At 39.2% G+C, this 25,669-nt stretch overlaps 1 protein-coding gene across 3 annotated transcripts; it reads left to right on the forward strand.

The window, feature by feature from the left end:
* The first annotated feature begins 1,386 nt into the window (after positions 1-1,386).
* ANP32E (acidic nuclear phosphoprotein 32 family member E) lies at positions 1,387-15,981 on the forward strand. 3 transcript variants are annotated; one of them, XM_024765821.1, is made up of 7 exons: positions 1,387-1,750; positions 4,589-4,738; positions 5,222-5,344; positions 6,443-6,608; positions 7,675-7,856; positions 13,000-13,054; positions 13,749-15,981. In XM_024765821.1, exons 1-7 carry the CDS (start codon positions 1,697-1,699, stop codon positions 13,817-13,819), a joined length of 801 nt encoding a protein of 266 aa, XP_024621589.1. In that variant the 5' UTR covers positions 1,387-1,696; the 3' UTR covers positions 13,820-15,981. The 3 variants fall into 3 exon arrangements, with proteins under 3 accessions (XP_024621589.1, XP_024621590.1, XP_024621591.1); XM_024765822.1 differs by lacking the exon at positions 4,589-4,738; XM_024765823.1 differs by lacking the exons at positions 6,443-6,608; positions 13,000-13,054; positions 13,749-15,981 and having other exon boundaries at positions 7,675-7,839.
* The last annotated feature ends 9,688 nt before the right edge of the window (positions 15,982-25,669 follow it).

Consider the following 25,669-nt stretch of genomic DNA (forward strand, 5'->3'; position numbering starts at 1 on the left):
ATCTTGGCTTCCTTTGGCCTGTATTCAAACAAACAAACAAACTAACTAACTAAACTAACTCCAAATACCTGCCCCCTGCCATGTCATTTTATACCAAGAGCTCTCCCTCTCCCGCTTTGTTTTCATCTTCATAAAATTTCCTTTTCAGGGAATTCAAAGGAAACACTTGGCAAGGAAAAGACAGTCACTATTTTGTTTTCCTTTAAAGTACTTAACATGCTAAATACCAGATATTTACATTTTAAATGTAAGCCTATTTGAGGAGCTGTGTGTCTCAGTATGGGAGGAGAGGTGGTGTGGAGTGGTTAGAAATCTGTATCCTAAGGTCTCTAACTTGAGAAGCTGGAAAAATAGCAAATAAAACACTCAGCTCTGGGAGAGGTTGTACTAAGTCACCCACTTCCTTCCCCAAATCATCTGGAATTTCTTTGCGTATTTATACTGAGAAAGGTATAAGGGAATGGAAAGGACAGAATTTAAGCAAGAACTAAGAAAAACTAGACTCTCAAGACAAAATTTTTTAAAATCATTCTTACACCTCTTCTATATTCCACATTGACAGACTTTTAAAAGCACATTTAAACTACAGATTTCCATGGAAACCAACCAAAGGGATTTTAGAAAGGAGAGGCATTGCAGTACCATTTCTATGCGCGTTGATGTCTGATTTTCGTTAGGCCAGCACTGTTTTCCCTCCAAGGTCTTAGTGTTTATTACAGCAACAATTACCTCAGTAACAATTCCTCCAGGGTAGTTTTATTTAAAGGTGCCTAACTTATACCTCACCCAACTGCTTTCAAAATCGTTCAGTTCTTCCTGCTGGAAGTTAAACTACCATCTTTATCCCTGCTCTGGTTCTGCACCAGAAGCCTATCTCCGGCAGGACAGTGCCACGAAGGCGTCCTTTTTATGTGATGTGCACGTTGCTGTACACTTTGGCTGCAAAGCAGGAGCTGTGCTTTAAAACCGCCAAGAGCGGGGTGGGTGCCGTGTGCTAAATTATCTGTCTCGCAACTTCCACACGTAAGAAGGATGCTTTCTTCCTTCCTTTAACACTAAAATCAGGTAAAACAAAAACAAAAAGAAACCCAACAGGCTTCAAAACCGTCCGGGCGCCTAGGGAAAGCGCGCCAATCACACAAAGAAAAGGAGGGGGGCTATTGGGATTCAAAATCATTTCCCCGGGACGAACACCTTCCTGGACCTATCGGAGTTAACTGCGCGCTTGGTCGTAGCCAATAAGCACAGTGTTTCTGGCTCAGGTCCTCCCTAAAGACTGATAGACATTTATGTAACCCAATGGAGTAGTAAGATGCTGAAGAATCAACCAATACATTCGGGAGGTGGGTGGAGTGTAGGCCAGGGGGTTGGCGGTGCCGTGTCATGGAGGCTCAGTCTCCGAGCAGCCATTGAAGGGGAAGGAACTGCGGGTGTGTGTATGTGTGTGCGTGTGAGTGCGCGCGCGAGTGTGTGGACAAGAAGGTGGGGGCAGCTGAGTTAAGAGTCCCAACTCCTTGGACTCCATTTGCTATTCCCTTCTTTCTCCCCCACACCTATCTGGTGGTGGTGGTGGGCGTTTATATTTGCATTTCTTTTCATTCATTTCCAAATCTTTTAAAATTTTAGGGTTGGGGGTAGTGGGAAAGGGAGGAAAAGGTAAGGGAGGAGAGTAGTAGCAGAAGAGCAGGAGGAGGACATGGAGATGAAGAAGAGGATTAACCTGGAGTTAAGGGACAGAGCCCCGGAGGAGGTGAGATGACTCAGCCCCCTCCCCTTCCTCACCAGCCCTGTATTCGGAGGATCGGGTTTCTGGGGGTCCTGGTGGGTGTGTGGGGCGGGGTAATGAATTAACCCCCATCTGGGGGTAGGGCTGGGGGAAAATATTTAATTTTAACTTTTAAATCATTAAAATCTTTTACTTAAAATGGCGAAGGGTTTAAGTTTCTAGGGGCGTTTTTGTGTGTGCTTGGGGGCTTAGCCCCTTCTCCTCTGCTCGAGTCAGACTTCCTGGCCTCGTGGAGGCGGGAAGCGGGGTGTTGGGGGCCGCTCGGCCGCTTCGCTCCTCACGTTCCAGCTCCTTGGGGCCGGCGGCGTGGGCGCGACCCCCCAGTCCCACTCGCCTCTGCCGCAGCCATCGTCGCCTGAGAAGTTAGTCCAACTTTTCTGCAGTGCTGCCAACTCTTTTTTTTGGGCTGGGGGGCGTCTCCGGCCTCGAGTCCCTTGGGCGTTGGACGACGTCGCGCCGGGCGCGGGCTGGGGTCGCTCGCGGAGTCCGCGGACGGCCCACTGCTGGCGGCGCCCACTCCCCCGGGAAGCGGTGCGCGCCGCCCGCCGCCAGGCGGAATCTGGGTCAGCGGCCCGTTCTTCGGCCGCGGGTAAGTTTTGGGACTCGTCGCAGTGACCGAAGGTGGGGAGAGGACACGAGGCTTTATCCCCTTCGTCCCCCCGCGGTGTAACGAAATTTGGCGTGTCGTATCGTGGTGGCTGCAACTCCAATTCTGATCCCTGGAGACGGTTTCACAAAACTTAACAAATGGGTCGTAGAAGTTTCGTGTTTTCAAGATGGGCTCGGCGAAACTAAATGATGCGCTCTCGCTGCTGTCGCCTTAGTTAAAGAGACGGGGTTGGGAGGGGCCACGTGAGGCGGGGTCGTGGTCAACTTTTCGGGGGTCGGGCGGGAGGCGTTTCCGCCTCCTTTTCGCGGGCGCTTCCTCGGCTTCACCCAGCTCTCCCCGCCCGGGGCGGAGACGCTAGGGGAACGCGGGCTGGGAGGCGACCCCCTTTTTCCTTGGGGAGTCCCCGCCCCTTGTGGGGTTTCCCGTCGGTCGGAGCGGCAGGTCGCGAGAGCGGGGCCCATGGCCAACGAGGAACCTCGCATTTCTGGTCGCAGAGGAAAATGTCTATAGGGTCTTGCTGATTGCGACCTCTGAAATAAACCCCAGAATTGCAATATAAGGGATATAATTTTTTTCCAGCAGGGGTGGAGATGGTGCTTGTGCATACCAGCGTGGAGGATGAGTAGGGTCTGTTCGGTGGGCTGTGGCGGCGTGAAGGGTGGGAATCCAAGGTCTTTATGTACTTTTAAAAAAGTCTCTGTTTTGCTGAAATTGGTAGATAGCAGGGAGGAGGAAACAGTCACTACTGTCATCCCACAGATAACTTGAAGTTTCCTAGGGCCTAGTCTTTAGGGGCTTAAGGAAAAAACAAACAAAATCAAAGTTAAAATGCCGTCTCAAAGAAGCACACATTTCGAATACTCTTATGTCTTGGGTTGGAAAAGTGGGTTTGCCCCTCCTTCCCCATTCTTATACCTATCCTATCCCTAGTAATTTCCTTGCCAGTTTTGGGGAGTGCCGGATGTTGCCTTTTTGCAGCCTCTCCTCTTTCCCCTGTGGTGTAATAACGGTCTTCTATTTGTATAGCCCTTTACAGTTTACAAAGCACTTTTCGTGTTTGTTGTTTCCTCCTTCCGACAGACTTGTAAGGTGGATGGTATTGTTGTAGAATCCAAATTAGCAGAAGGAGTCTCAGGGCAGTGAAGTTACTTACTCAAGTGGAAGAACTGGTTTTCTGACACCAAACCTAGTGGCCCTCTCTCCTCCACTAAGCTAGACTAGGAGTCAGAGGACAAAGTGGAGGCACAGCTCTGCCACATACTGTGACTGACCCTAGGCAGTCATTCTTATCCTCTGGGCCTTGGCTTCCTCCTCTCTAAACAGATTATGATGCCTTCTTTGCTTCCTGAAATAATTATGTCATGTTCAAATAGAGAAGGTAGCTTTCCTTGTTGCTAATTTTTATTTCTCAAAATACCTCAAACATATTTTTGCATTGAGAATGGAGAGCCAGGGTTTCCTGCCTCCCTCTTAAGATTAAGTCCATTTAGGCCCACACCAGAAAGTTTTGTTACAACTCTGACCTAAGAGAGGATCCAGCAACCCCTTCCCAAGACTGGGGAGAAGTCACAAAAATTCTACCAGGGTGGCAGGGAAAAATAGCATTTTGTCAAGGATGTGTTGTTCTGGGTGATATTGTTTCGCCTCGATATTAGAACAAATAACATATGAACGCTGGGCTGTCTCAGAAGGAGCTTTCTAACATTTCTTCATGAAGGGTAACAAGGTATTTTTGAGTTTTGGTGACATTTATCAACCAAAATAAGGGGGTTTAAACTGAAAAAGTGAATAAAACAATTTCCTTTCTTCTCCCTGCTGTTTTAGGACTCACTTAAATCCTTTCTCAGTAGCCTTGGTATCCTCTCATGCATAAATATATGCCCTGATGTTGAGGGTCTTTTTCATGAGGGTCAGAAACAATTTTCACATGGGACCTTTTTCAAAGTCTTATTTTTTATGCAATTAAAATTTTTTTATTAGTGATTTGAAGCAGGCATTGAACTTCTTAGTCCAAGTTAAAAAAGTTAACTTACAATGATGACTTAAGACTGTATTTCAATTTGGGGGGAGAATGAAAAGGATCTATATGAGGGAATTGGTGGTTTTAATATTCACATTTCCAGAGTGTCAGGACCCAGGTCTTTTGCTAAACAGACTGCAAACTAAAGAATCATTCATATTCTCTCTTATAGGTGACAGAGTTGGTCCTTGATAATTGCCTCTGTGTCAATGGGGAAATTGAGGGCCTGAATGATACTTTTAAAAAACTAGAGTTTCTGAGTATGGCTAATGTGGAACTAAGTTCACTGGCCCGGCTGCCCAGCTTAAATAAACTTCGAAAGGTAAGCTGGCACTAGGCGTGAAAGCATCATGATTTTGATGCCGTGGGCTATTATGTATATTTTTTTCCCAAATGAAACAACCATTCTGCATTTTAATTAGAAGGTCCTAAGTTTCTAGAGGTAGGAAAATGGGGTTTTGTAGGATTTTGAAATCAGCTGTTATATTACTTTTGGAAATTTAAATTAACTAATGAAATCGCTTTATGGCATGAATTTAACATCTACCAAATGTTTTTCTTTGAAACATAAAATCCAACTATTATACAACTGGAACCAAACCTGAGCTAGAAGTCTGTTATATAGAGATTCTAATATTTTATTTGGCAGTCATAGGTGGGATTTTGGAAATTAAAGACTGTGACAGCCCCTTGAAGCCAGAGAGAATGACAATTGTTTTCTTCTTTAAATTGATACATTTGAGAAATCTTTGATGTGTCCTAAGCCTTCACCATTCTTTGTTTTCTCCCCGTGTTGAATATATAGTTGGAACTTAGTGACAATATAATTTCGGGAGGCTTGGAAGTCCTGGCAGAGAAATGTCCAAACCTTACCTACCTCAATTTGAGTGGAAACAAAATCAAAGATCTTAGTACAGTAGAAGCTCTGGTAAGTGGAAAGGTTTGCCTCTGGACTTGCTTTTTTTGGTTGAATTTTTCTGAGATTTGCTTGAATTTTATCTTACTGACTTGTATTTATGTCACTCATTTGAAACTTCTGAATTTCTTATATGTCGTGATCTAGATGATACTGCTTTATTTTCCTTTGGAGTAAAACATTCAGATAAATTAAAAAAAAATAAATTTATTTACTTTACAATTTTATTTTATGTTTTTTGGCTGCGTTGGGTCTTTGTTGCTGTGCGCGGGCTTTCTCTACTTGCGGAGAGCGGGGGCTACTCTTCGTTGTGGTGCGCGGGCTTCACATTGCGGTGGCTTCTCTTGTTGCGGAGCACGGACTCTAGGTGCGCGGGGGGGTCGCGGGCTCCAGAGCGCAGGCTCAGTAGTTGTGGCGCATGGACTTAGTTGCTCCGTGGCATGTGGAATCTTCCCAGACCAGGGCTCGAACCTGTGTCACCTGCATTGGCAGGCGTACTCCTAACCATTGCGCCACCAGGGAAGCCCCAGATAAATTTTTAAATCAGTGAGAAATTTATTTTATCATCAACTTCAGGAGCTGAATATCTGGTTTTAAAATTTCCAGTATTTTCTTAAATTCTATACCTTTTTCTTTCTTCTTGATTATTTTTATTTGCTCCTTTGTTTCCTGGTATGAGGGAAGGAAAAGGGGATGAAGTGAAACTCTGAAAATTGTTGCTCTGATTTTTTAAAAAAAAGCTTGGGAGGAGGTTGAAATTGTTGAAAATAAGCTTGACTGTGGATTTAAACTAACCATGTTATTGTTGTTGCCTATTTAGGCACAGATTCAGTCAACAAAGTATACTGAGTGCATACTATGAGTAAGGCACTAAGCCAGGTGCTAGAGATACAGCAGTTGCCAAAACAAAGTTCCTACTCCCATGGAGTTTAGGTGCCAGGGCCTCATTAAGAGAATTAGCTGTGCTTGATATAATAACCCTTCATTATGAAATTCTAAAAATCCAAAAATCATTCTCTTGATTTGAAGTTGTATACATGTTCTGGTTCATGAATTAAAAATAAATAACATGAGTTTTTAAATCTTGAATTTAACTTTTTACTTTTCCAGCAAAATCTTAAAAATTTGAAGAGTCTTGACTTGTTTAACTGTGAGATCACAAACCTGGAAGATTATAGAGAAAGTATTTTTGAACTGCTACAGCAAATCACGTACTTAGATGGATTTGACCAGGAGGATAATGAAGCACCAGACTCAGAAGAAGAGGATGATGAAGGTAATCATTCTTAATACTCATAAATGTGTCACAGTTATAGCCTCCAGTCTAGCTGGCAGATTAGATTGGGCCTGGGTATTTAGGTGTGGGGAAAAAAAGACGTTAGTAAGACAAAAATTTAAAAACTTATAGCCCTAGTCCTGTATTCGTTCAGATTTCTGATAGCTTTGGGGAATTTAATGATTGTTATAATATTAAGCTCCATGAAATTTTATATTTCTGTAAACTTAACCACCACCCAGTAAAAGTGGTAACTTTTAAAATAGTACTAAAAAAAAAAACAAAACCATTCATCACATAATTATCCATACAAGTCACAAAGTAGAAACAACCCAAGTGTCTATCAACTGATGAATGAACAAAATGTGATAAATCCATACAATGGAATATTATTCAGCCACAAAAATGATTGAAGTACTGATACATGCTACAGTGTGTGAACCTTGAAAACATTCTGCTAAGTGAAAGAAGCCATACTCAAGCCACATATTGTATGACACCATTTATATGAAATGCCCAGAAGAGGCAAATTCATAGAGACAAAGTAGATTAATGGTTGTCAGGGCTGCGGGAGAGGAGGATGGTGTGTGACTGTTAATGGATATGTTTTTTTTTGGGGGGTGGTGGTGGTGATGGAAATGCTCTAGAGAGTTGAATATACATTTTTGGATAAATGGGTGACTAATAGATCTGTGACAGAAAAGCTGTTGTCAGTAATGGGACACTGTTACTACTGGTTGAAAAGTTTTTCACATGTAAGAAGAATTTGATAGATAAACAGTGTTATAAAATGATGGAATGATGGACAGGCAGATTTTGAAGTGTCCACAAAGTAAAATAAACTTTAGTCCATGTAATGTTTTGATGAAAAATCTATACGTTGGGAAAATTTTAATATTTAGACACCATATTTCTCAAACAGTAAATGGGATGTTATAAAAGAGAAATCTTAAAAAAAAAAAAAAATCACCCTGATATACTTTCTACCCATTGGCTTACGAGTTTGAGGGGCCAAGGCAAAAACATTTGCCTGGACATTTGCTTACCTTTTAAAATATTTTTAAAGATGGAGATGAAGATGATGAAGAGGAAGAGGAAGATGAAGCTGGTCCACCTGAAGGATATGAGGAAGAGGAAGAGGAGGAGGAGGACGAGGATGAGGATGAGGATGAAGATGAAGCAGGCTCAGAACTGGGAGAGGGAGAAGAGGAAGTGGGCCTCTCATACTTAATGAAAGAAGAAATTCAGGTGAATAGACCTTCTTATGTGCACTGAAAATTAACTGTTTAGGCATAGGGTTAAGTAATATAAAAAGTAAGCTGTGTAGAAATCTGAGAGTTGTTTCTAACTTGTGTGTGTGCCTATCTTTTTTCCCACTGCCCCTCAGTTCATATTATATCCAGATAATAATAAACCCTATGATTTTACCTCCTAGATAGCTTTCAAATCGGTTCTTCCCTCAGCAGCATGGGACAGGGGAAACATTTTACAAATGTTTCTGAGCCTCAGTTTCTGCATTTATAAAACTGAGATTATACCAACTTCATAGGGTCGTTAAGGATTTAACAAACTAATATGTGTAAAGTATCTAGTTGCTGGCATGTTATAGGCACTCATGAAAACTTTCCCCTAATTATTTCTTGCTTATGCTTTTCTAGTAGTTTTCTGAATGGTCTCTTTGAGAACAGCATCACCACTTTGTTGCATCCTCCATAGTGCTTGCCTGTGTAGTCTGCATGCAAATGTGATCATATCACTGGCCTGCTTGAAACCCTTTAATGTTTCCCTGTTGCCACCAAGACATACAAGGCCCTTCATTATCTAGCCTCTGCTACCTTCTCTAGCTTCATCTCCCTCAATACCACATTAAATCATCACACGAAGCTATTATTGCCTTTCTGTCTGTATACACATTGTTTACTCTATCTGAAATGACTTTCTACCCATGCCTTCTGATGAACTTTACTTTCTTTTTTCTCAGGTAAACATAAATATACTAAAGCATGTAAAGTGGACTGATTTTATGTACAACTCCGTGAAATTTTATATATGTACATACTTGTGTAACTACCACTCAAATCATGCCTCGTGATTCTTATCTTTAAACACTCAACTCTGGCGTTGCCTCATTATTGAAGCTTTCTGTAATTTTTAAGAGACAGTCACTCCTTCCTCTGTTACCTTTGAACCTTGATTAGGTGTCTGTTGCCTGTAGACACTTCTGTAAAAACTTGTTTATTTGGCCACTTTCTACTAGATAGCTCCTTCAGGGGAGGGCTGTTCATTTTTCTATCTCAGCATCCAGTACATTGACTGGGACATAGTAGGTTCACAGGAAATCAGTTGACTTGAACAAATGATCTTTAGTCCCTGGGAGTTTAGATAAGTTATTTTCTCCTAATGTTAAATTATTGAGTTTTGTTTTCATAATTCATAATTTAAAGTAATATTTATTATTAAAAATAACATTTCTTATTTACACTAGAAATTGTATTTTTATTTGTTCTCCTAATGACTTTTACACTAGTTAGATAGACAGTATCACTAATTAATGATGATGTTTCTCTGATACCATTTTTTAAAAAAATTTTATTATTTATTTTATTTATTTATTTTTGGCAGTGTTGGGTCTTCTTTGCTGTGCGCAGGCTTTCTCTAGTTGCGGTGAGCGGGGGCTGCTCTTTGTTGCTGTGCACGGGCTTCTCACTGTGGTGGCTTCTCTCGTTGTGGAGCACGGGTTCTAGGCGTGTGGGCTTCAGAAGTTGCGGCATGCGGGCTCAGTAGTTGTGGCTCACGGGCTCTAGAGCACAGGCTCAGTAGTTGTGGCGCACCGGCTTAGTTGCTCCACGGCATGTGGGATCTTCCCAGACCAGGGATTGAACCCATGTCCCTGCATTGGCAGGCGGATTCTCAACCACTGCGCCACCAGGGAAGCCTTCTGATACCATTTTAAATATGAAACTAGGGTAGAAAAAAAGGGACTTAAACTTGTTTGGGGCTTTCGTGAGTTAGCTTTACAATAATGAAGAACAGAACTTTTTAAGTATTTTAAGTATTCAGGGAGAAAGGCAACCTATTCAGTTTACATCAGCATACAACTTGAATATTTTTCCCCTAAGTTTTAATTTACTTAGTAAAATAATGGACTTGTTATTTTGCAGTTTGACTTTGTTTTGTTTTGTTTGTTTGTTTGGCTGTGCTGTACTGCTTGCGGGATCTTAGTTCCCTGACCGGGGATCGAACCCATGCCCCCTGCAGTGGAAGCACGGAGTCCTAACCACTGGACCACCAGGGAATTCCCTGCAATTGACTTTTTATTTTCTCTGCCAGTAATTCTTCTTTAAATAGTATTAAGTCATTTAAAAATGACCTTCAGCTAACTGCAAATGTTTATGTTTATCATTCCATTGAGTACTGGGAAATATTAACTAAAAATGATGTGGAGTATAGAGCAAACATCTCTAAGATAATACATACAACATTAAGTCAATGTGGTAGCTGGGGCCAGAAGTTTTCAATCATGAGGAGATAATTTGGATGTTTTTTAAAATGAAGTCTTGTTTTTATTTTTAAAAATAAATTTATTTATTTTATTTTTATGTATTCTGGCTGCATTGGGTCTTTGTTGCTGCACACCGACTTTCTCTAGTTGCGGCGAGCAGGGGCTACTCTTCGTTGCGGAGCACAGGCTCAAGAGTGCAGGCTCAGTAGTTGTGGCACATGGGCTTAGTTGCTCCGTGGCATGTGGGATCTTCCCGGACCAGGGCTCAAACCTGTGTCCCCTGCATTAGCAGGTGGATTCTTAACCACTGCGCCACCAGGGAAGCCCGAAGCCTTGTTTTTAGAAACTAAGAGCCAGAGAAACTTCAGAGACTATAAGATTTAAAAAAGAAATTAGAAGGAAATAGAAATGGTATTTGATTAGCTCTGTTTTGTTTGAGTCTTGTTTCTATTTCAGCTGCTCTTCAGAGGTAAGGAATTAGTATGTATAAAGAAGGACTTAGGTATGTGTAGTATACTTCATTAAAAATGGAGATGGGGGCTTTAGAAGAATTGGGAATTATGGTGTTCTTGCACTATTCATAGTACAAATGAGGAAACATTTTATTACCCACTAGTTAGGAACTAAGACCATAATCTTTACAGAGCAAGTCTCTGGTAATCTAATAGATGATATATTTTTTAAAAAGGCATAAAAACATGAATTGATTAATCATGTTTTGTTTAAAACAAAATCCAGAGAAGTAATTTGCTTTTTAGACTTGGGCTTTTCTAAATTATCATGAATAAATGTGATTAGTATTTCAAGTGGCTTTTTAAAAATTATAAATATTTAAATACCCTCATTTATCATTCCTTGCAGATTTGAAATGTTTAAAATGTCCTTTTCTTTCTCCTTCTTTTCCTCTCTCTTTCCCCACTCTTCCATCCCCTCTCTCCTCTACCCCCCTTCTCTTCCATCCCCTCTCTCCTCTACCCCCCTTCTCTTCCTTTCTTTTCTTCTTTAAATGTAAGCCCACACATTCTCCTGATTTTTACTATAGTTCCTTAGTTTATTTGCTACCCCATCTATTGCTTATGCTCCTGGCAGCTTGGGTGTTCTGGTATGGAATGTTTTCATGTTTGAATTGACTGTATAAGAATGATTTCTAATATAAGTGTCATGCAGTTTAGTTTCTCAGGGGCTTTAAGCTAAATGCTGGAAAAATAGGTTCTGTTTAATATTTCTAGACACAAATAGAGCTGTGGATACTTTGAAAAGTGTGGGTTGTCCAAGTTTTTCCTAACTACCCAGCAGTTCTTAACATTTGCCATTTAAACTATTTTTAAGGAGGGGTAAACTATTTTGAGGTTGGAGGGGGGACCCTCCAATCAACCCCTAGCTTGATTCCATTTTTTCAAACATATATTAGAACTTAACCATTTGGAACACAACCAAGCACAAGGCGGTAACTGTAAAAGGTATACGTAACAAAAGACATTTTCTTTGTAGGAGAGTATTCAAGCCATTATTCTAATCCTGTTTTCTCTTTTATATTCAGTTCTGGTAAGCTTGTTGATCTATTTCCTGAATCCATAGCAGATTAAAATTGAAATAGTAACTAACTGCAAAAGAGAAGGCATAAAAACTAGGGAAAGATACAACTCAAAGTAGAGGCCAGGGTCATTTTACAAAGGAGAAAACCATCTTATATATATTAATAGGCTTTGAGAGAATTGGCATATACTAATTAGTGTACTGCTCATGGTCACAACGGTGACTATGACAATTCAAGAAAAAGATTTGTTACGTTTAGCATAAAATGGTAGAAGTGTGCAATGTACTTTAGAGATTTTATCCCAGTTGGCTAAATTAAAACTAAATGGTTATGATGTTTCAAGGCTATGTTTAAATCTTAGCTATCCAGAACAGCTCATTCCACAGGGGTTGTAGATCAAGTTTTATTGTGATATTTATTGACATTTGCTATTTTGATGTGTAGATTTTTAGATGTAGAAGGAACTTAGAGATCTTTCTAGATGAATACTTTCTTCATTGATTGGAAAACTAAGGTCCAGGGAGATTAAGTGACTTATTCAACACGTGTAGCTATGTTCAGGCTAAGATTCAGGTGATCCTTCCTCAGTCTATAAAACAGAAGACTGTGTCTTTGAAATAGTCAAAAGTTACTCTGTCCATTAGCCACCGGGCACATTTGTTTATTTAGTTAAAGTAAAATAAAATTAAAACTCAGTTCCTCATTTGCACTGGTCACATTTCAAATGCTCAGGAGCCACCTGTGGCTAGTGGTTACTGTATTGGACAGCACAGGTACAGAACATTTCCATTGTTGCAGAAAGTTCTTTTGAACATTGCTGGTCTCAAACATAACTTGTTTTCATGAAGAAACTAGATTTAGTTGGGTTTTTAAGAAAGACCTCTGTAAGTGAGGCAGAGGTTGTCAGAACACAGGATGACCATAGTTTTTGCTCCTATTGGAATGTATTATTATCAAACAGTGAATAGCCCATGTCATGGCTTATTTATTCTCAAACTGAATTTTTTTCTTTTAACTGAAGTATAGTTGATTTACAGTGTTGTGTTAGTTTCTGGTATATAGCAAAGTGATTCAGTTATACATATATATGTATACATATACATATTCTTTTTCATTGTGGTTTATTGCGGGATATTGAATATAGTTTCCTGTGCTATACAGTAAGACCTTGTTGTTTATCTATTTTATATATAGTAGTTTGTACCTGCTAATCCCAAACTCCTCATTTATCCCTCCTCCACCCCCTCTCCCCTTTGGTAACCGTAAGTTTGTTTTCTATGTCTGTGAGTCTATTTCTGTTTCGAAAATAAGTTCATTTGCATCATATTCAAACTGAATATTTGAATCTCAAGGATGAAGAAGATGATGATGACTATGTTGAAGAAGGGGAAGAAGAAGAAGAAGAGGGTGAGTTACATTAGCCATTCAAAGGTCCTAAAAAGTTATTATTCATGGATTTTAAAGAATGAGTCTATAATTCAAATTATCACTGATCTTTTTGATGTTGGTAACATATAATAGAATTCCTTGAAAGGTGTAAAACCTTTTTTTTTTTTTTTTTGGTGTAAAACCTTTTTTAAAGAGGAGTTTTCTCAGGGTATTCATTAATTCCATTTAAAAGAAAAAAAACAGCTTGTAACATTTATTTTCTAAACAGGAATGAAGAGATAATGGAACCATAAGATCAATTTATTATTTTCTTAGGGCCTTTCATTTTGGAGGGGGTGAAACCTTATTTATAAGAGAAGAACAGTTGAACTCCAGATAATACCCGTTTTAGATTTGCTCTCTGCCTCTCTTTACCTAGGCCTTTCAAGAAATTTAAAAATTCACTAACAATTCCAATGATGTCAAGCCCTTGGTTTCTTGATCTGTACTTCATGATTCGGCCACAAGGGTGCATAGCAAGCTGTCATTATTTATGGATTTCTAAGTCTATTAAGGCTGTTTCAATACTGAAATTGAAAGTAATGCAGAGGAGAAACTTAACCTGTAATTTTCATACGCCATTAACTTTTCACTAAGATTCAAAATTCTGTAGCTTAACAAATATTCATTTGTTAAAATTAAGTATTTTACAGTTTTCCTTTTACTCTTTCAGAAGAAGAAGGTCTTCGAGGGGAAAAGAGGAAACGAGATGCTGAAGATGATGGAGAGGAAGAAGATGACTAGATCATTCTAAGACCAGATTCCCTAATGTTCCTGGGTGTGCAATAGAGTGATCACATCTTCTTTGTTTCTTCATGTACGATAGCTATCCCTACAGAAGATAATGTGTAACTTTTTATAGGAAAAGTGTGGTTTTACTATTTTTGCCTTACCATTCCAAATAAGATTAACTAGTCTGTTAATGATCATATTGTATGTAGAGACAAATTTTCATTGACCCCATTGTGAAATTCCCTAGAATCTATTTAGAATCTTAATTTTTCTAATTAAAGTTCACTGTATTAGTCATTTTTAGTATAATTAAAACATGATTGCTTTTACACAGGCATAATATGGTGCATTTCATTCATAGGATTTTAAAGTTATTTATAAATTAACTGAAATCACAGTTGGCTGGAATCTGGAATGAAAATAGTCTCTTGAATTATAAGTTGGTTATTTTTTTAGAGGCAACCCAGAGATCTTTAGTTTGAAGGCAGTGACTTTTTTTTTTTTGGTTGAGGGTATTTGGGTGCTTTTTTGTCACATGAGTAGCTTGGAAAGTAGGAGCAGAATAGTAAAGGTTCTATTCAACAATATAGTTCATGGCTTTTGTGAAGGCTTCTAAAACCTTTTAAGCCAGGTGACTAAGAAGATTTTAGTTTCCAAGGAAAAATTGCTTATACTGATTTCAGAGACATGTAGGGGAGCCCTTTCTTCAAGTCGAAGATCATGACCTGCCAACGGTTGTTATTTGGTTTTAAGTGTGCATTCTTTGTTTTCCTCTCAGTGATTCTTTTATGATCACCTTCCTTTCTTGTTTCACTCCCCTCTTCTCAAAAAAGAGTTGGGAAACTTATGGATACCCAAGATGACTTTGTCTTATACCTCAACCACCTTTTCAGACCTGTCTTAGCTTTAAACAAGCTAAGTGAAAGAAATTGAGTATTTTCTGAAATAGGAATATTATTATCAATACAGTTTTATGCAACAGACTCTGCTTACTGTAAATCTCTTTCTTGACAAGATGTACAGACTGTATTAGGAGGATGAAGAAAGAAAAGAAGCAGAGGAGGCTCTTGGAAGCAGCATGTGTGTTCCTCAAAAGTCAGAACAATTGCCTGTTGATGATTAATGAGACATTCAAATCAGATTAGCTTCCCAAGTGATTTAGATACCACTCTGCAAAGTATTTCTAATTTTCCTGAGTAGAAACTTTAATTATTCTTTCTATAGTTTTAAAGCATTACCAGACATAGCATTTAATTGAAATATACTGGACAGTTGGAAAAATATTTGAAACTAAATCAATATTAAAATTAAGATTTGGTTTCAGGTGGATGTCCTTTAAAAATAGAAAAATATTTGGGATAACTGTGAGTGTGTGTTTCCTTATACAGCTACTAAATATAATATGAGTAGGCAAGTACATCTCCTTTTTTTGTTGTGGAGGCTCCATGTTCAAGGCAATTGCTGTCTTAATCTTGGCTATCTAAAAATTTTTTCCCCTTTGTTTTGAATATTTGTAAGTTTTTAAAAAGTTACTAGCAGCAAATTAATTGAAATTACACTTTCGTACTGGGACACATTTAAATTACCGAATATAGTATTGCTTCTTTTTTGGTTTAAAATGTATGACTTGGGGATTTAAAGTAAAAAATGATGAAGTTATTTGTGGATAAACTAAAAAATTTGCATAACTGACTGAAATAAAACTGTTGGGATAAGTTTAGTGGGGGGGTGGGGGGATTGGAATCTCCAAAAGGCTAACATTTTACTCCTTTTTAACAATTATAATGTCCTGTTTTAGTCCGTTAAGGGTTCTCATTGCATAGTATGCCAGATTATAAAATACTTATTTTAAAAGTTAAATCTATATATTGACTTTCTTATCAATCATCTTATTGTGCAATCAACATGAGAGTTCTTTGGTTTGAAAACAACACTTAGAGCCTCCAAAAAACTTTTTAAGACTTACTTAGCTTTGTGGGTGGTATTTTCATGCAAATAAGTAAGGGTGGGTTTTATATTTTGTAGAAGTTTTTGGTCCTATTTTAATGCTCTTTGTATGGCAGTATGTATATAGTGTGTTGAATTCCTCAAAACCCTCCTTAAAAACTTTGAAGTTAATACTTTTGTGCAACTGTGTTTTGAATAAAGCCATGACAGTGTTAAAAACAAAAAAATGCAGTACTCCTGATTATTCTTTTATTATTTCTGACTGTTCCGTGTTTTTTTTTCTGTGACTGCTGTAACTTAAAGTTTTTGAAACCGAATTGCTTCAAATAAATTGAAGATTTGTTGTTAATGATTAGTTTCACTGTATGACATTCATTTTTTGAACACCACCATTGGGGGCTTTGAAGGTTTTTTTAGAAACAGAATCAGCTTGAAAGTTAACATTCAAACGCTTGGATGTGATATGAGGTACTACAATGTAATAGTTTAACTCATCAGCTTACTAACTTTTGTCCCAAAGAGCAGAAAAAATTGATTTTCCTTTTTGAGTTGCAGATTGAGCCAGTACTTTTTGTATTTTGATTTGAAGTAATAACTTATTACCTACAGTTGAAGTAACTATATCTATAGTTAACTAAAGTGATTATAAACCTCTTGTACACCAAATAGTTTTCTAAAATGAGTGCAAAGTCTCCATTAATACTGTATAATGTTTACCTTCAGAGTCCTTAGGTAATGTAAGTATAAATAATTCTTGCATGTTAACCTTGAGTAAATCCAACCTGACTCAAACATTTTTTTCTGCTCTCATTTTGGCTTTCCTGTGATAAGTGATTTTTAAAATGTTTCATTTGTAGACAACTCTGGAATCTATTTTATAAAGTCAAGGCATAAGTGTAATGTTAAGTAATGTTTTCATGATTGCTTCACAGTTTAATATCGAAAGGGTATTTTAATTATGGAATTCTGCTTCCTGACAGATGGAAAATATTGAAGTATATTTCAACTGCAGGAATTATTTATTGAAATTAGTATGGTATTTTTTGGTTTTATGGCTTAAAATATTCAAAGCCTTTCCCCTCTTGGTTAAAGAAGATGGTAGAAATACACTAAAAGTTTTTGGTGGAGGTGTTAGGCAAAGAAGCAATTCTGTGACAGATTGTGAAGGTAAAGAAGCAATTCTGTGACAGATTGTGATTCAAAAATACTTTTAAGTATTGTTTATTCCTTGTTCTATATTTTAAAGAGAGGCTTTGGAACACGTGACATTTATTCTCCCTGTTGCTGAAAATTTCCCCTCTGTTGTTCCTAGTACTGGATGCAATGATATTCTGCAGCTGTTGCTTAATAATAGCATTCTACTACTGTATTCCTTCTTCATGTACTAATCAGCCTAAGATTTGAGAACCAGGCTTGGGTAATTTGGCCTGAGGCAGCTACTTGTGTTACTACTAGTCTAATGAAGAGCCCTAACTTGAAGGAGAACAGGTTCTACCACAAAAAGGAAATTACAAAATGATTTCCAGGAGAATCTTTAAAAAGGCTTTATATATTGGTAAAATACTTTTATACAAATCTAGCCACTTTTTTGGGTGGTAAGACCCTGAAGCAGGGTTATCCCATGACAGCAGTTCTGCCTGAGTAGGAATCAGAAGCAAGTATGACTTTCAATGTTATGAATATTTACAAATAATTTAGATTTTTGTTGAGGCATCATTTGTACCTGGTTACTTATAAAATGGACACATCCACATTACTTGTCAATACTGACGCCACCAAATAGGCACACAACACTGGTGAAAACAACTCATTCTAGCTGTTCAAGAAGTGACTTTGTAAACAGTTCCCTATTTTCTCTGATTCTCCTATTAAATACTCAGACGGCACCATCTTGCAGATGAAGGCCATGACCTGTGCCCTCCACTTTAGTTGTAACTTTTCCTGGTTAGACTCACTCCACAGCTCCAGAATTAACTCACAGAGGCTACTGGGTTTCTCCACTGGAAGGCATTTTCTCCCACAGTCATCTCTTGGCACCAAGAAGCCAGTAGCAGTGTACTCAATGGAGCTCAATGTCATTCATATAGACAGCTGTGTCTGAGGAATACTAGGATTGGTAGAAGAATCTGTAAGTATCATGGAAGGAACTGAAGTTGGAGCAACTATATTTCTTAAGAACCAATGGCAGCAGCAACAGAGGAAGCTAGTGTCTGCAAGGGAAGCAGCAATTACCATCACGCTGCAACTCTAGCAGAAAAGCCAGTGCAGGTTCAGAGCTTTTAGCTGTGCACCCCGCCCCCGTTTTCTGAGAATATTCTGAGTTATGAACAAACTCATTTCTGCAGTGTTGAGGATTTATTATTTGTAGGAAATGAGTGAACTCTTCCTGAACAGGATTCCAGGTGAGGGGTCTTATTTTTACCAAGCTATCCATATTGCGATATGTGGAGGGAAATTTCCTTTTTTTATTGTTTCGACATATTTGGCATCTTATCCTTTTGCAGTACTGCTTGATTTCCCAATGCCAAGGTTCCTGGGCTGTAAAAGTCAGTTCATGATGGATCAGAACCCTAGAAATCAGCCCCATCTATCTTGCTTTTACTCCATGCCCTTCTCACTTCAAGGACTCCAGCTTTAAGACTGAATTTCTCTAAAACCTGTTTCTCGTAACACTCCTCTGGGGCGAACCAACCACATCTTGCAGGTAATCTTATCCCAGTATCATTGCTTCAGATTCTTGATAGCAGCCTGGAATAAACAGAGCGGGAGATTTTACTTAAATGCTTATATTGAAATAAAGTAGTCTTTTAGGGTTTGTCTTTGAGGCTATCTGTGGTAGTCCTATGGGACACTTGCCTCTTTAAATTTTTACCTTAATTTCCCTAATCCTCTACCACTGAGATATAAAGCAGTTTTTCTCTTCCTAGGGGATTGATTTTACAGAAAGTCGCCCTCCAGCGATTCTGGAGTCTCACGCAGTAGGAAGAGGACCTGAGCGTGCTGGGGAGAGAGCAACAGGACTTGAAATTACAGAAATACACTCTAGTTATAGAGAAAAATAAATAAAAAGCGCCAGTCACTTTAGAGTGTGCCACTAATTTCATTCACGGAACACACGGAAGAAAGTTCTGACAAACTAAATTCTTAGATTCAAGAGCGGAGTCAAAAAGCCAGGAAATTACGGACGAACAGGGGTCACCCGAATTGCTCTGCAAGGGCGCTTTCCGGGACGCCTCGGATTGGGCCAGAAATGCCGCAACCCGGTCACGTGTTTTCGCCCCGCCCTCCCCGCCTCTAGATAAACGAGGGCCGGGGCGCCTCCTCGTCTTTAGGTCAGGGAGTTGCGCATGCGTTAGTGAGTTGCTCCAAGTCGCCCGGGAGCTTGGGCGCCAAGGGTCCCGCTGAAGTGTTCCCTCCTCTTCTTCCTTCTCTTCCTGAGTCCGCCAGCTAACGCGGACTGGAACTCTCCCGGAAGGTGGGGTCCTTACGACCTTCCTTTTCTTTACTCAGGTTTTACAGCCCTCGCTTAACGGTTTACAGAACTTCTGTTTCCTTTCTAATTTTCAAATATTGCATGAGTCTTAGTCCCACATTCACGAATATCATCCGATTTAACGACTATAAACTGAGATGTGTTATGTCTGTTTTCTAGATCTCTAAATGCGATTCGAGCTGAGGGCACTTTGTTTCTCCCTCTCCTTGTGCCTTTCTGCTTCAAGTTTGCACTTGAGTGACCTTCGTTTGGTGGTGAACTTTGCTTCTTGTCCCTAGGAGTTAGCCTGCTCTGCGGTTCCTATTCCCATTTTCCCTATCTTAAAGCCAGAATTTCTGGATTGATGTGAGCCTTAATAGTTCAGTCAAGTCGGTACCTAAGGACGAATCAATTCTGGAAAATATTAGAGCAACCAACTATCTGGAGGGAAGTCACTAAAAAATGACGCTCAGCCCATATGTAAAATGATAAAGAGCTGTAACATATGTACGATCTTTTCTCTCTCCTAGAATGAAAGAACGCTTCTACTGGGAAAATTTTGTAAAGGTCAGTTTGCAGGCTTTTAGTTAAGGCAACTGAATTGTAGTTTGTTAGAAGTGTCTCAAACTATTGAAGAGAAATTGTCATCAAATTACGCTTTTTATTGGAATCGGTAAGTCACCTTTCAGAGACTATTTGATTCAGTTTGTCTTGTACACCAGAAAGGTTTCTTTGGAGGTATGGAAAATGAAGGCAAACGAATTCTTGTATACACAATTTTTATGAAAATATTAAAGGATGGGGAATTCCCTGGCAGTCCACTGGTTGGGACACCACCCTTTCATTGCAGAGGGCACGGGTTCCATCCCAGGTGAGGGAATTAGGAGCCCACAAGCCACGTGGTGAAGAAGAAAGAAAGAAAAAGGGTTCATGATTTTACAGAATTAGCAACTATAAATATTAAACCTCAGTAAAACTGATGCCAATCATTTCTCAGGCATTTTCAATGGCTTTTGCAAAACAGCCAAAAAATTGGGTAAAATAAAGGCCATCTTCTTCATTTAAAATAAAAGATGAGAACATACCTGGCTTTTTAGAAGCCAAGATGTGTTGAGTAACAGCATTTCTCAGAAGAGGATTTTCCTTTTGTCAGAAGTAAATATTTAGAAGTTTATTTATTTAGTTCTCCTTGTGTTGAGGGATTGTGTGTGTTTTCAGCATGGTTTTGTTACTGCCACAGTACTCAGAAATAATTATTAGCAGAGGAGGTTGATAGTGAATTTGTTTTTTACAACCCACAGGACATTGAGAAGCCACCTGCTGAGAAAGGGGCTATTGCCATCTGGTCTATGTTATGAAGCCAAATCATTACACTGATCCCATAATAAACCTCCTTTTCTTTTTGTGTCATCTGTTTTCCCTTCCACCACTGTTTTATATTAGCCTCAGGTTGCTGTTGGAGTTCAGGGACAAATAAGAGGTCATATAATGTAGGTCATTGCATAATGATGAAATATCAATTCTGTAGTCTGTCTCTAAGGCTCTGTCCTTGATAATATAGTGTGCTGTGATGCTTAAGAAGCTTTCACTCCACATTAGCTATTATTATTTTTAGCTCACGTGACTGTATAACTTCACTTTCAGGTTTTTATGTGTTCAATCTTTATAAGTGGCAATTAACGGATGAAGAAGTGAGGTTATGCACAGTATTTCGAGGCAAGGAGGCCTGTAGCTATGATCAAAGGCAAAGGATGTAGAAAAATGTTCATTTAACAAACTTTTTAATATCTTTGTTTAAAGCACCTAAGTGCTAGGAAAACAAAGATAAATAATACACAACCCTATCCTTTGAAAAACACAGTCTAAACACAAGATTATGAACTGAGAGAGAAAATGATGGAAGGTAGAGAAATGACTGAGCTGACAGCTTGTGCCCAGGAAGCTCAGAGGATGCCAGAACCTTGACTTGCTCACTTCAGTGAAGGTCTCATCTTCCATTTAGCATGGCTTAATTTTGTCAACGCAAAGTTGATCAGCCTGTGAGGGACAGGCTTGTGCCATGAAAACTCACAAGAGGCTAATGTCTAAACCAGAGGGTCAATTTATTGCTTTATAGGGAGATGGTATAATTACATTGACTGCAGTGTTCTTTTATTTTTTTTTAGATTTTTTTTGATGTGGACCATTTTTAAAGTCTTTATTGAATTTGTTACTGTATGGCTTCTGTTTTATGTTTTGTTTTTTTGGCCGCAAGGCATGTGGGATTTAGCTCCCCAACCAGGGATTGAATCCACACCCCCTGCATTGGAAGGTGAAGTCTTAACCACTGGACCGCCAGGGAAGTCCCAACTGCAGTATTCTTGTTCAGTGTTCTTGTTCAATAGGAATATAATAATATACACAAATGTGAGCCCCAAAAGTAATTTAAAAATTTTCTTTTTAGCCATATTAAAAAAATAAAAAGAAACAGGTAAAATTAATTTTAACAGCATATTTTATTTAACCCAACTTATCCAAAATGTTATAATTTCAACAGGTAATCAAGAAAATTATTACTGAGCTAGTTTATTTATTTGTTTTTTCATACAGAGTCTTCAAAATCAGGGGTGGATTTTATACCTACAGCATATGTCAATTCAGATTAGCCCTATTTCAAGTACTCATGTGGCTATGTGAAGGTCTAGGATATGCCTTTCCTAGAAGAAGTTAACTGGGAGGCCAAGATAATAATCAGAAGACTCTCTGGTGAGCATGGAATCAAAATGGGGCATGCTGGATAGTCTTGAAGGATATTTTATTGGCCTGACAAGCATGCTGAACCTACCCTGATCCAGTAGAGTGTACCTTTTTGGTGGTTTTAGAGTTTGTTGCATTTAACATGTCTTGCATCAGCAGTAATACACTGATACTGCCAAATTTTTCTTTTGAGTTTATGTAAATCACTTTTTTCTATTAACATTTTATTCAAACAGGTTTAAAATTTTTTTACCTCTTTTATATTTAGTCATATTTGAATGCAGACTAGTCAATATTTGGTTTGTATGTTCCTAATCTCTTCAGCCAAACAGTTATTCTTTCATGGGGTTAATACTCTCTACATCTAGCTGATTTCATCCATGATGTGTTTTCTAAAAATAAATATAAATTTATTATAGATGTATTTTAAGAATGTGAATTACAACCATATTACCAACAATTTGGAAAATAGAGAAGAACAAAATTTGCTCCAATACAATAATTGCTTATTAAAGTGCATATTTTTATTTAGTTGGACTAATAGACTATAAATTTATATTCTGTTTGTTTTTTCCCTTCATGTAATAATACATTAAAAAAAAGCAGTTTCCCGCATTACTAGAATTTCAAATGAAATGAAATTTCAAAACAAATGGAATTTCAAATGAAATAGAATTTTTTTTAATGTGTTTAATTCCATATCTGTACTCATACACAGATTGGCATGATAGATTTTTTAAAACATCCTTTACATGTAGTTATATATATTTTATAGCCTTTTTCTTATTGTGATAAAAAACCAACATGAGATCTACCCTCTTAACAAAATTTTAACTAAAATTTAACTACATTGTTAACTATAAACACAATGTTGTACAGCAGGTCTCTAGAACTTTTTCATCTTGCATAATTGGAACTTTATACCTATAGCCTTATTTTAAATTAATATATTAATTAATTGTTTTTTCTTTTACACCTGGGTGCCCCAGTGTTGGAGGCCCCTTGTCCCAGACTCCTCCGTGAGGAGTGTGGCTCATCCCACCTATTAAGCAAACCCCAGTCCTCCTCAGTGCCTTCCCTCCTACTCAGAGTCACAGTGCAGCGCCGCCTTGGCTCAGGGCCTGTGGCCAGGTGTCCGGGACAGGGCTCTGGCTCCGACGCTGTGCAGGGGCAGGACAGCCGGAGGCCAGAACGGGGGAGTGAAGTGAACACACAAGGGGCGCAAGTCTCTTCTGGGGCAGTGACGTGAGCCCCTGGCCAGGAACCACGGGGCCCCAAGGTCCAAGGCCAAAGCAACCCGAACGCACATTGTTGGGGCCGGTTGTTCCTCCCAGCAGTAGTGAGGTGTCTAGAATTCGTCTCAGGAGACCGTCGCTGCCTGTACCTGGAGCCTCTCCCCTGAAGAACAGACTCAGGGCACCGGTCTCTCGGACCCAGCCCAACTGCCAGCACCCTGCGATGGGGAAACTGGCCCATTTACCCAAGCCCCTCCATCCGGAAATGTTCTCTTTTCAACAGCATAGGGGACGGCTGCAGGCTGGGACGTGGGCCAGGGCCTGGTCCAGGTGGGTGGAGTGTGGGGTTTCCCAGGAAGGTAAAAACAGAGTGCAGTTGGAGCACGCAGGGTATACTTTGTGGCTTCGGGTGTGTGTGGAGGTGTAAATGTGGGTACAGATGGAGGGGCACGGAGGGAATGCGCTAGGACGCGCTGACTGCGAGAGGTGGCTCAGAGGATGGCGGGATTTGAAATAGAATTTTAATCTGTGGGTATGGCATACTTTATCCAATGCTCTTTGAATATTTATCTCTCTCTCTCCTTTATTATTTTTTTTCACTCTAGTGAATACCTTGACATTGTGATTACTTCCCCATATTTTAGGATAGTTCCTTAGAATAAATTCCCAGAAGTGGAATTTATAGGTTAAAGGATATTAATATTTTTATGACTTTCAATTCCAAAAGGATTTTTAACAAACTATCATTGATGATGAGAGTAACAGTTTTATTTCACCCGTCCTTGTAATGGTTATATCTTTCTTCAAACATACATTTATTCATTATTTGTTGAGCACTTGCTATGTTCCAGCAATGTTCTAAGCACTCATGACACAGCAGTGAATAAAACAGACAAAAATTCCTGCCCTCATAGATCCTCCTGGGTGAAACAGTCAACTAGATAAATAAATGAAATATGTGTGCTAAAGGGGAAAACTAAAGCAGGAAGGAGAACGTGAAGTGTCATTGGGGTGAGCATTTTAGAGTGGCTAGTAAAGGTCTCATTGAATAAGTGACAAAATTCTAAAAAATGTTTTAAATTTAAATCACAAACCTACAGAAAACTTGCAAGCATAGTAGCAAAACCTTTTTTTTCCTGAACCATTTGAAAGTCAGTTACTTACCTATATAATGTTCCACCTTCCCCAAATATTTCAGGGTGTCTTTCCTATAAACAAAGACTTTTTTTTTTTTTTTTTGTGGTACGCGGGCCTCTCCCTGTTATGGCCTCTCCCGTTGCAGAGCACAGGCTCTGGACGCGTAGGCTCAGTGGCCATGGCTCACGGGCCCAGCTGCTCTGCGGCATGTGGGATCCTCCCGGACCGGGGCACGAACCCGTGTCCCCTGCATCGGCAGGTGGACTCTCAACCACTGCGCCACCAGGGAAGCCCAAGACATTTTTTTACTTAACCAAAATGTAACCATCAAAATAAGGATATTAACCCTGATACATTATTACTGTCTTATCCTCATCCCTACCCCCCCCCATCAAATTTTGTCAGTTGTCTCAATAATGCCCTTCATAGCAAAAAGATCCAGTTCTCCGTTATGACTTGTTACATTTAGTTATCTTGTCTCTTTTTTTTTTTTGTTTTTTTTTGTTTTTTTTTGTTTTTTTGGTACACGGGCCTCTCACTGTTGTGGCCTCTCCCGTTGCGGAGCACAGGCTCCGGAAGCACAGGCTCAGCGGCCACGGCTCACGGGCCTAGCCACTCCGCGGCATGTGGGATCTTCCCGGACCGGGGCACGAACCCGTGTCCCCTGCATCGGCAGGCGGACTCTCAACCACTGCGCCACCAGGGAAGCCCTATCTTGTCTCTTTAGTCTCCTTCAGTTTGAAACAGTTTCTCAGTGTTTCTTCAACTTTTATGACTTTGACACTGTTGAAAATTTCAGGCCACTTATTTTGTAGAATAGCCCTTAATTTAGGTTGTCTGCTGTTTCCTTATGATTAGACTTAAGGTTATACATTTTTAGCAGGAATATCACAGAAGCAATGCTGTATTCTTGTTGTATCTTATCAGATGGCACATAATTTCTATTTGGCCCATTACTGATACTGTTTACTTTGATCACTTGATTTAAATGGTGTCTTCCAAACTTCGCCACTTTAAAGTTAGTCTTCTTCTCTTTGTAATTAAGTGTTTTGTGGGGAGATACTTGATGACATTTCTCATCAAATTTTCAGTTTATTTGTCTATGTCTATATGACCTCATAGTTTCCTGTTTTAATCAGTGAGCTAGTATCATTATTTTGGTGGTAAAACTATTTTCACATTTTCCCGTTGGAACATTTCAGGCTAAGCTTCTGTGTCTTTTCATCATGTCCCGATCATTCTTTGAACATGTCCTTGCTTTCTGGCATACCAAGATGTTCCAGACTTATCTTGTACTTTCCTGCCCCAACCCTGGAATCAGGCATTTCTCCAAGG

The sequence above is a fragment of the Neophocaena asiaeorientalis genome, unplaced genomic scaffold (assembly GCF_003031525.2).
Source record: "Neophocaena asiaeorientalis asiaeorientalis breed wild unplaced genomic scaffold, Neophocaena_asiaeorientalis_V1.1 scaffold474, whole genome shotgun sequence".
Lineage (NCBI taxonomy): Eukaryota > Metazoa > Chordata > Mammalia > Artiodactyla > Phocoenidae > Neophocaena > Neophocaena asiaeorientalis.